At 39.0% G+C, this 10,745-nt stretch overlaps 1 protein-coding gene across 1 annotated transcript in view; it reads right to left on the reverse strand.

The window, feature by feature from the left end:
* Positions 1 to 9,876: 9,876 nt before the first annotated feature.
* LOC306915935 (uncharacterized protein) overlaps positions 9,877 to 10,745 on the reverse strand; it is a gene marked incomplete at its 3' end in the record, with an annotated part of 27,440 nt that continues 26,571 nt past the window's right edge. Inside the window, exon 4 of the mRNA XM_079493606.1 lies at positions 9,877 to 9,971. Within this exon, the coding sequence (XP_079349732.1) occupies positions 9,877 to 9,971 (95 nt within the window). The remainder of the gene's footprint in view (positions 9,972 to 10,745) is intronic.

Raw genomic sequence — 10,745 nt, forward strand, 5'->3', positions numbered from 1 at the left:
TTTACTGTATTAATAACAGTCACTGACAGGGCTGTGTCACCATTATTTTTACTTTAATATTGTCACACAAATTGTGATTAAGGGCCACTTCACCCCTTTTGCAACCAGAGCTTATTTTAATGTTTAGGACACAAGAAACACTTTCCTGGGGTTTGTGTGCAATATGTTTTTTTGTCATGATGCCATGTTCATGACCAAAAACATGTCATGAAAATGTAGTCCCACTTCCTTCCTGGACTACAAATTCACACCTCCATGCAGCCTCTGCCCTCTCCACAAGGAGGGGAAGTGCACTAAAGCATTCTGGGCATTGAAGGAATTCATCAATCCAGTCAAACACACTCTGGCAATAGCACACCAATTTCAAATTGTGCTATTGGTTATCTACTAAAAATACTATTCACCACTGGAAGAAACTACAGTCACTCAATGTCCCTTTAAAAAAAAAAAGAAAGGGACAATTTTCATTTAATTGTGACACCAAATGGACCCGTAACTTTGTACACTGAGAGTTACAGACCCGTGGTTCAATTTGCATACTCCGAATTACAAGCCATTCTCAAAACAAATAAATGGAAATTGCAGATCTACCCGCTCAAGTTTTGTACATCAGCCATTTTCACTCAGCTAATTTGACTATGTGGTGAATTATGAATCATAGCATATGCATAACTACATGGTTAGTCACAATTGTACATATAACTTTAACTTCTGCAAGCCTGATCTCACTCAAAGTGCCTTAAACTGAAGTCACAGGCAGGAAGCCAATCTATGGCTGAGAGAGTTGATAGATAAATTCTGACATGTTGTTTACACGTCATGTCAAGTTGGCCATTCCATCATATTCTGTTGGTCAACACATATAGAACTTGGGCCCAGACCGTGTTCCATATAGGTCATATTTGGTCATCTTGCCCTTTTATTAGAGCTGGGACTCGATTAAAAAAATTAATCTAATTAATCAGAGGCTTTGTAGTTAATTAATCTCGATTAATCGCATTTTAATCGCATATCAATATTCAACCCGAGAACAGTGAGAAACCTTTTTTTTTCAAATGTTTTTTGGTATCCCAGTGAATAGTGACTACGGGATTCCACTCATTTTCAACATTTTACTGTCATTAATATACCTTAGAGTTGTTGTGTGGATATAATAAGAAAGTCCCCCCCCATTCTGTGTTGCCTAGAACTGGAGGTCTGAAAAAAAAACAGTAACATTATGAAGTACATTTTTGTGATGTCACTGAGATGTACTTCATAATGTTACTGTTTTTTTCAGACCTCCAGTTCTATAGGCAACACATAATGGGGTGACTTTATTATTTCCAGTGCACACAACAACATAGAAAAATGTTGAAAATGAGTGGTATTCCCCTTTAAGCAATACAACTTTTTTATCCCAACAGATAAACAAGAGCAGCAAGTGCCTATATAGTGTCTTCAGTGTGTATATGAATACTCAAATGTGCTTTACATGGCGGGGCATGAGAACAAATAAAAACAACTTTATTATGGGGGAAACATTTCACATGAGGTTGGGGCTGACCCACGCTTGCTACTTCAGTATGTTTCGCATCGAGGACAGCTTCGTGCTGTGGTGAAATCACCGCGCGTCTCCGGTGGTCTGTGAGACATGTTAAACTGAAGCAGCTAGCAAGCCTAGCATAGAAGCTAACGTTGGTCATAAATGGATCCTTTCCCTCATTGCACACAGCCATGCCGCTATCCACGCGTCCATCCGATAGCTTTTACATCTAAATGTCCCATCCATGGAGCGATATAAGCGGCTTCTTCATTCCATTCATTTGGGTTTGGACTTTGGGCTTTCTGACGGAGCTGTAGCCTGTAGTGTAGACTGTAGAGTGAACAACAACTGCTGCTGCTGCTCGCGTGCCGCAGCCTATTCAGTACTACTAGAAACGCACCCAGTGAGAAACGTTCCGCGGTGGAAAAAAAGGTGCGATTAAATGCGTTAATTTTTTTAACGCGTTAATTTTTCTGTAGTTAATTAATCTCAATTAACGCGTTAAAGTCCCGGCCCTACCTTTTATCATCATTTTACTCTTAGCCTACTGCCTGTTTACTCCGGGTTGTTCTCCTTATCCTATTTATGTCATGTCACCATCCACATGCCTAATCATCTCAGCCCTATATTATCCTTTATATTATTTTATCATACTTATATTATGGATTTCCTGACGCCACATTCAGATTTTATATCTTATATCTTGTTGACTCCTTATTTCGGTCTCCATACTGTCTTTCCCCAGGCAAGTTAACTTGCCATAATGAAAGGTCTATTTTGATTCGAGACTACATGCATTTGACCTTGATGCCTAGTGAGAAAGTAGATAGCAGGCCATTTCTCTCTGTCGAAGTTCACAGCTATCAGGGAAAGAATGTTATCTTCAGGTTGCCATAGCAACGCCAGCCTCTGTGCTTTCCCGGTCTATGGCCATCAATGACGGAACCAAGGAAGATGTCACGATACCAGTCTCATCATCCATGTGCTGGTCCAATGAGTGCTCGACAACGAGCACCACCGTGGGACATTGCGGAAATGAACTATCTATTCAGCCAATGAACGTTTATCAACAACTGACGTCAGATGCAGTATAAGCCAGGAAGATGCTGTGAAGAGGGGCAGTTCGGATCCATATTGGAACAATTGAATACTCTAAATTATAGTGATGTATTGTACTATTATTATTATTATCTGAACCATGTAGCACATTCTCTATGTAAATTGACTTTATTACCTACTAAAAATTACAGTTAAAACCTTAAACTTCCTCTCAGAACTTTATTTCGTCTGTCTCCAATTCGTTTTTAAGGTATCCTTCTATTTTTTATGGTAGAGTGACTGTCATTCAAGATTTAAAGGGCACTTCACTCATTTTTAAGGTATTTGGTCTCCCTGCTGGGTTATTGAAGATATATATATTTACAGTCCTTTCTAATTAGCATTACAGAATAGATATAATTTATCCTTGGGGTCGCCGGAATTTTATTTCCATCAATTGGTCGATCGAGCCGGATTCAGAACCCTGCAAGTGTTAATCACTAGACAGGGGGACAGAAAAAATAATCCGTTTTTTCCCCATTTTTTTTTCCCCATTATAATTCTTTTTTAATTAGACATTTTTGTGTTGCCTCGTTTGAAGAGCTGCTCTCCATCTTGACTCCTTCGACGTGAACAACGATATAAGGTAGGAATCAATTTACAGAGAAAATGTGCTCCATATAGTACTTTGCATCATGGAAATTATTTACGTCTTTAGTAAATAAAAGCACTCATATGTGACGGAGCTATCATGGCCACGTCAGATATGACGTCTGTTTCCTCACCCCCTCCACACACCTTTTTCCCTTTTTGATTTTTATATTCTTATTTTTTATTTTAGCGCTGTGGCATAGCGTAGCTTTTGCTTTTTACTAGATAGTTTAATGATTATTATGATTCATTTCTCTCGTTCCCCTCCTCAGCTGAGGCGATTTTTTCCCTGTCCGACTGTTTTAATTTACGCTTTTCTTATCTACATTTGTTTTGTGTCTCCCATTCCACTCCCGTTAGCGCGCGCTTACTTTGTAATGCATGTCAGTGCAGTCTCAGTGTGCGTGTGTGCGTGCGTGTCTCTCCCTCCCTGTCCATCCATGCCCTCCTGAATGTGATGTGTGTGTGCGTGCGTTTCTCCCTCCCAGTCTATGTGTGTGTGTGCTGTGGGAACGCCATCTTGTTTTATAACTTCAGAAGTGTATTAGGAATAGTTCTTTTTACAGTTTTTACTGCATTTCAATTTTTTATCATTGCCTTAAGATTACATCTGGATATTTTTCATAATATTACATGTAACATTAGGTACAAATTTCAATGTATCCTATTTTGTGTCTGTATGCCTGAAAGAGCAGCCCTGTCTGTCTATCTGCGTAATATCTCTCATGTGAAATGCACAGTGTGAGAACAGTCTCTTTCTCTCTGTCCTCCCTCTATATGTGAAATACATAGTGTGAGTGACATATGTCTCTGACATATGTCTGTCTCTCTCTATTCTCCCTCCATATGTGAAATGCACAGTGAGAACGGTCTGTCTCTGTCTGTCCTCCCTCCAGGTGAGATTTACGGGGATAACGCTGGGTCTGTCTCTTTCTCTCTCTCCCTGTCTCAGTGTGTGTGAATCCATGCCCTGCTGTAGGTGATGTGTGTGCAATGTGTGTATGTACGTGCTTGTCCATAAGCGTCAGGGTGGGTTAATTATAGGAGATATATCGCAGAATGCCCTGAACACTTAAACTAAATTATTATGTGCCAGGAAGGGTCCAAAGTCGAAATTGCTGATATCCTGGTACTAGACTCTAAATTGTTTGTTGTTTTAAAATCCAAGATAGAACTTATTCTCCCTATTTATAATTTTGTATTTTTTTTTTTTTTAATTACTACTCTTATGTTGTCCAATTTAATTTCTCCCCCTGCTAACGAATGGTCACAATAGGTTGTCTATCATATATCCAACTTTGTTTCAGGACATGTACAGGTCCCATATCTATAGTTTCGCTATACCTCTCCTAATTTCATGCTGTGTGTGGCAGAGCTTTGTGCTACAGTTAGCTGCTGGAGTACACTGCTTGGGCCACCTTTTCTTACCATTATATTTTCTGCTCTTCTAGGCCGGAACAGTAGAGGATTAACAGGGTACTTATTTTATCTTAACCGTGACCCTCAACAGTATTTAACTCTTAGTTATTCTCCCTTTAGAATTATTTTCCCCTTAAAGAAACATTTCACCATTTTCCAAAGTGAACAGATCACACTGTTCTTTCCATTAATTTTTTAAGTATATTCTCCTCTCTTTTAACTACAGGAGGGAGATTATGTAGCCCATTTTCATTTCTTTCATTTGAACACTTTCATACCGGCATTTATTTTATAATTTTCTCTCCATTTCATATTTTCCGGCTATAGGCAACTAATGCCTATTTTGCCATTTATGGGTACGATGTCTCTGACATACCAGTTAGCACTGGGGGAATGAGTGTTGAGGGTAGCCATCTCTTCACTCCCGTATACTTTGCTGATTCGTGAACTACGAGACAATTTGACCGTCTATTTTTGGCCATTAAGTGCTAGGAGCCATGAAGTGCTATCTGCTAGTTTATCGAGAGGCTTAACCTGTCACGTGTTTTTGTGTAGGGTTGTCTGATTTTCTTCCTCTGCGAGGAACACCTTTTTATGACTTTTGTGAAAGTCAATTTATAACCGGTGCAAATATTTGTTTAAATTTATCATTTATTAGTCATGTTTTTGCCCATATGATTTAACCTGTCTCACCCATGTGTTATAGTTTTCCTATATGGAATTCTGCCTGCCAAACTACACAGTAAACCCTCAAGTATTGTATTTTGTATTTTATTTAATTTTTTAAACACCCAGTTACATTGTTATTATACATTCTCACCTGATATTTTTCCCTGTATAATTCTGATATTTTGTTTTCTTTATGGTTCACCCACAGGATTTACTGGCCACTATCACTGGCGTTGACGTGAAGGGCGGGGTTTCAGAGGATCGAGGTGAGTGATATGCTGGTCATAGTGCACTCTCTTGTTCTCTCTGAACCTCAGCCTTGAGTACTGTATTTCCCAGTGATAGTGAGTACTGGAAACCCAGCCTCAGTTCATTATTCATTTTGATTATTGGTTATGTTTTCTACCTCACCATGCCTTTAAGGTTAATTTTATTTCACCATGCCTCTAATGGTTATTTTATTTTTTATTTTCCTGATTCAATCATTATTTTTATTTTTGCACCAACCACACTCATACTCGTACAGTTGTTTTTTTGTTTCCCCCCACCCCCTCCCCCCTTCACCCATTGTCCTTCCATTTCTTATTTTCTTCATTTGTTTTTATGTTTTGAGAACACTTGCTTCTTTGTTATATATACAGCTATCTAATCACCATCCCTCCCAGTTTTGGGTGCATTCCAATCGGGAACGCAGCCTTCCCAACTTAAGGTTAAATTTAGTCCATTCATGACACTCAAGGTTAATTTTATACCGTTTTTGACACTCTCAGTTTTAGGGTGTTTTCCCATTTTTTTACCATGGACATCCACTGTCGCCATCACTTAATGTAACTTATTTGTATTACTGTTATTGATTTGATATTAATATTGGGCCTTGGCCAAAGTATTTTTCTCTCCTTTCTCTCCTCTGATATTCATATCGCAGGTAGTCAAAGAAGTCAGAACCAAACATCTGCTGTGGCATTCCATTGCCATTATCCCATAGTTAAGTTACCATTCTGAATTCAATAATTCTTCCACATATGTCCCAGTTCATATCTCCAAAACATGTTTTATTTTTTTTCCCTTGGCTTTCTTTCTCTGTTCATCCATTCTCCAGGAACTGGTGTGCCTCCCCATTAGGACCGACGAGGACTCAGGAAGTATTGAATTGGGGGAATGAAAAATACCATCTCATGTGAGTTTTGTCTAAATTATTTTGAGGATACATGGACATAGATCCTATGGACTTGTATCCAGGCCTGTTGGCTATGAGAACCCACCTTTGTGGGTGATAATATTAGTAAGGCTTCCACAGGACCCCAGACAACAAATCTTGACTTTTCACTAACTTCTCCTGTCATTATGATAGCCTCTCTTAAGTTTACTGTCGTTTGCTGTTTGAGAGCCCTGAAATGTGACCCACTGATGTGATCTGAAGGAATGTGATTAGTGCACCTGGCTGACGAAGCCCCCATGTCGATGCAGGTCCTGTGGTCCATTTGACCTTTGGCTCCAAATTTTAGGTTGTTTTCGGTCATTAATTTCATAAAGACCCATTTTTGGGTGGAACATGACATGGTATTTTTCTGTTTACCTTAACTTCAATGCCCCTTACCTCAATGTAGATATTTAGATTTGTTCATCACCCAATCCCATTTTTAGCTGTAATCTCATCCATATCTTTCTCCCCTCTTCATCTTTCCTATTTTCTTAATCTCATTCTCATTTTTCAGATCCACCATTCAATCAATAAATCAGTTCTATTGTTGTGGTATAGGGAAAGTCATTTGAGGTTTTCTACATTACAACACCTTGTTCAATTATTAGGTACATTTATATCATTATTTTGTTGCTAGTTGCTTAGCTTATGCTTCTATTATTTATTTTTTTATTAAAAAAAAATAGGTTTTAATTGTTTTATTTTTTTTTCCACATTCGGACATCCTAAATTCCATAAATTATAATTTACCTTTTCCCATTTTTAAGTAGGTTTACTTTGTTGCCACCTTGACATTATTGGTAAACAAAGGGCGGAGTTGATAGATAAATTCTGACATGTTGTTTACACGTCATGTCAAGTTGGCCATTCCATCATATTCTGTTGGTCAACACATATAGAACTTGGGCCCAGACCGTGTTCCATATAGGTCATATTTGGTCATCTTGCCCTTTTATCATCATTTTACTCTTAGCCTACTGCCTGTTTACTCCGGGTTGTTCTCCTTATCCTATTTATGTCATGTCACCATCCACATGCCTAATCATCTCAGCCCTATATTATCCTTTATATTATTTTATCATACTTATATTATGGATTTCCTGACGCCACATTCAGATTTTATATCTTATATCTTGTTGACTCCTTATTTCGGTCTCCATACTGTCTTTCCCCAGGCAAGTTAACTTGCCATAATGAAAGGTCTATTTTGATTCGAGACTACATGCATTTGACCTTGATGCCTAGTGAGAAAGTAGATAGCAGGCCATTTCTCTCTGTCGAAGTTCACAGCTATCAGGGAAAGAATGTTATCTTCAGGTTGCCATAGCAACGCCAGCCTCTGTGCTTTCCCGGTCTATGGCCATCAATGACGGAACCAAGGAAGATGTCACGATACCAGTCTCATCATCCATGTGCTGGTCCAATGAGTGCTCGACAACGAGCACCACCGTGGGACATTGCGGAAATGAACTATCTATTCAGCCAATGAACGTTTATCAACAACTGACGTCAGATGCAGTATAAGCCAGGAAGATGCTGTGAAGAGGGGCAGTTCGGATCCATATTGGAACAATTGAATACTCTAAATTATAGTGATGTATTGTACTATTATTATTATTATCTGAACCATGTAGCACATTCTCTATGTAAATTGACTTTATTACCTACTAAAAATTACAGTTAAAACCTTAAACTTCCTCTCAGAACTTTATTTCGTCTGTCTCCAATTCGTTTTTAAGGTATCCTTCTATTTGTTATGGTAGAGTGACTGTCATTCAAGATTTAAAGGGCACTTCACTCATTTTTAAGGTATTTGGTCTCCCTGCTGGGTTATTGAAGATATATATATTTACAGTCCTTTCTAATTAGCATTACAGAATAGATATAATTTATTTTTATCCATTAATACGATCCTTGGGGTCGCCGGAATTTTATTTCCATCAAGAGTCATTCCAAATTGTAGGGTTTACCAGTTGACTTCAAGATAATGCTTGGGAAGTGGTCTTTGCTGATATTATCTTTAGGGTCAGCGACCACAGGCCGTGGCTTACGGCAGCTGTAAAAATACCTAGGCTATTTTCAGGAGGTCAGGAAGACCACCTGGGGCTTCCTGGTTGATCAGAGCCAATCTTTATGATAGGAGGTTAACAGTTTGACTCTATGTATTTTATTACAGGTGGGGGTCTCTGACTTCCTTCCACACACACACACACACACACACACACACAGGGACAAAGGTGACACCCACTGCATGTTATATTGGTATAAAGAGATGGGACACAGAAGAGTTGGGAGGTTGGTTGGAGTGGGAGAACGGAGAGGACAGGCTTGGCCTGGCCTGAAAATGCTGTATGGAATTGATGCTTGATGACTTGATGCGTGTAACCTGATGTAACTATGGGATATGCCTTGATTGAATAAAAGAAGGACTTGACCTGGGATATCGCGACTCACTTCATGCTATATTAAGGAAAATAAGGTTATAATCCACGGACCCCTGGAAGGAAAGATTCCACAACTATATTCAGACCGCTGCCATCTTGCCAGCAAGGAGCCAAGTAGGTGCAACTTCCCATTGACAGCCCAGTCATCCAAACATAAGTTCTATCTAATTGTATTAAACAAAAACTCACCAACATTGCAGCTGTGCTGCAAAGTGTTTCTTTCCTAAAAATCCACTATAGACATGTTATGAGCTACTTCCTGTCAAAATTCCTTGCAGATGATTATTTTCTAAGTATCAGAGTTTGGAAGCGCTCGTTATCAGTAAAGCAACCTCCTGCTGCCTCCTGCATGATGTGCACAGTCAAAACAGGTGGTACGCCTGGGCTGTTGAGTGATATTCAACGAGCGCTTCCAAACTCAAACACGAAAAGACAAAAAATAACATGCAAGGAATTTCTTGACGGGAAGTAGCTCATAACATGTCTACAGTGGATTTTTATGAAACAAACACTTTGCAGATAGAGAGTTTGACGTTGTTTAATACAATTATATGACTTTTCTGTTTAATTAATGACTAATTAATGCATATAATTAGTCATATCTGCCTCATGCAACTATTTTCTTTGTGAAGCCCAATAGTCAAAGAAAAACAAAATATTGTATTCATATGTTAAACATCAAACACAATTAAGATTGTTAATCACAATCATTTGCATGATAATAAAAGGTACAACTTAACATGTTGTAATGGCGAGTGGTGACACAGCCCTAGTTTCTACTACAGCCACATGTAATCCAGGTACGTACCGTGGGGGGAGGGGGGCCTTCCGTCGCTCGGTTGAAGATAGCCGGTATTAATAGAGCCGCGAAGGTTGCACCGTTCGCCTCATAATCTCAGGGAGAGCGTTCGTTGACACCGTTATACGTTTCAGCTCTCGGGGGCTCGCTGCTGCGTCGACTCCGTCCAGGTTCCATCTCCACGCCCCCTTTCCTGAGTAGACACTCTATTATACCAGCCATCTCCTGATGATCCAAGGTCACCGCATGACACCAAGGTCACATGATTCACCTGCAAGACACATACATAAACCATTACTCTTTATCCAGATTTTAGACATTGTAGAATTCATATAATATTAAAAAAGGGGAAACAATCTTCAAAAAACTACATTATATAAAAACTGAAAAAACTGAAGAAAAAAAAAGTATTGGCATCAAAATGTACTTCAAAATGCCCAAAAGTATTAAAGTATGCAGCTGTCACATTTGAAATGTTGGAACAAAATAGCAGATCTACAAGCAGATCTACATGCATTGCGATGCAGATCTGCATCGCAATGCATTGCAAGCCATTTTCAAATGGCCAAAATAATGTGACCAGATTTGACTGGTGAAAAGCTGTAATTTGCGCGATGGCAGTCTCTCAGGAGAGACTATTAACCCATGCTATAAAATGAGTTAATAGCACAGGCAGACTCTGCACATACTAGAGCATGTCTGAAATAAGTGTCTGAAATCGACATGTAAATATGAAATAAAGGCCCAAACATGTAGCTAGGTGTAATGTTAGAGACGACAGAACTTTCAAGCTGGTTCTCAACTCGCTGTTTCTCTGCAAGACATTACTCTATAAGCCACATCTCCACAACTGGTGGGTCAAACTGAACAACCGTCAGTTTGAAGCTATGATTCCCTGCTTTTATATGAAAAATATGAAAATTTAAAAAAAAAAACAATGGCAGTCCCTCAGTCAAATTTAGTCACAGCTGCAGTGGTAAATGACAATGTAGGCTAGTA

Source organism: Electrona antarctica (assembly GCF_951216825.1).
Source record: "Electrona antarctica genome assembly, chromosome: 22".
In the NCBI taxonomy this organism is placed as follows: Eukaryota; Metazoa; Chordata; class Actinopteri; order Myctophiformes; family Myctophidae; genus Electrona; species Electrona antarctica.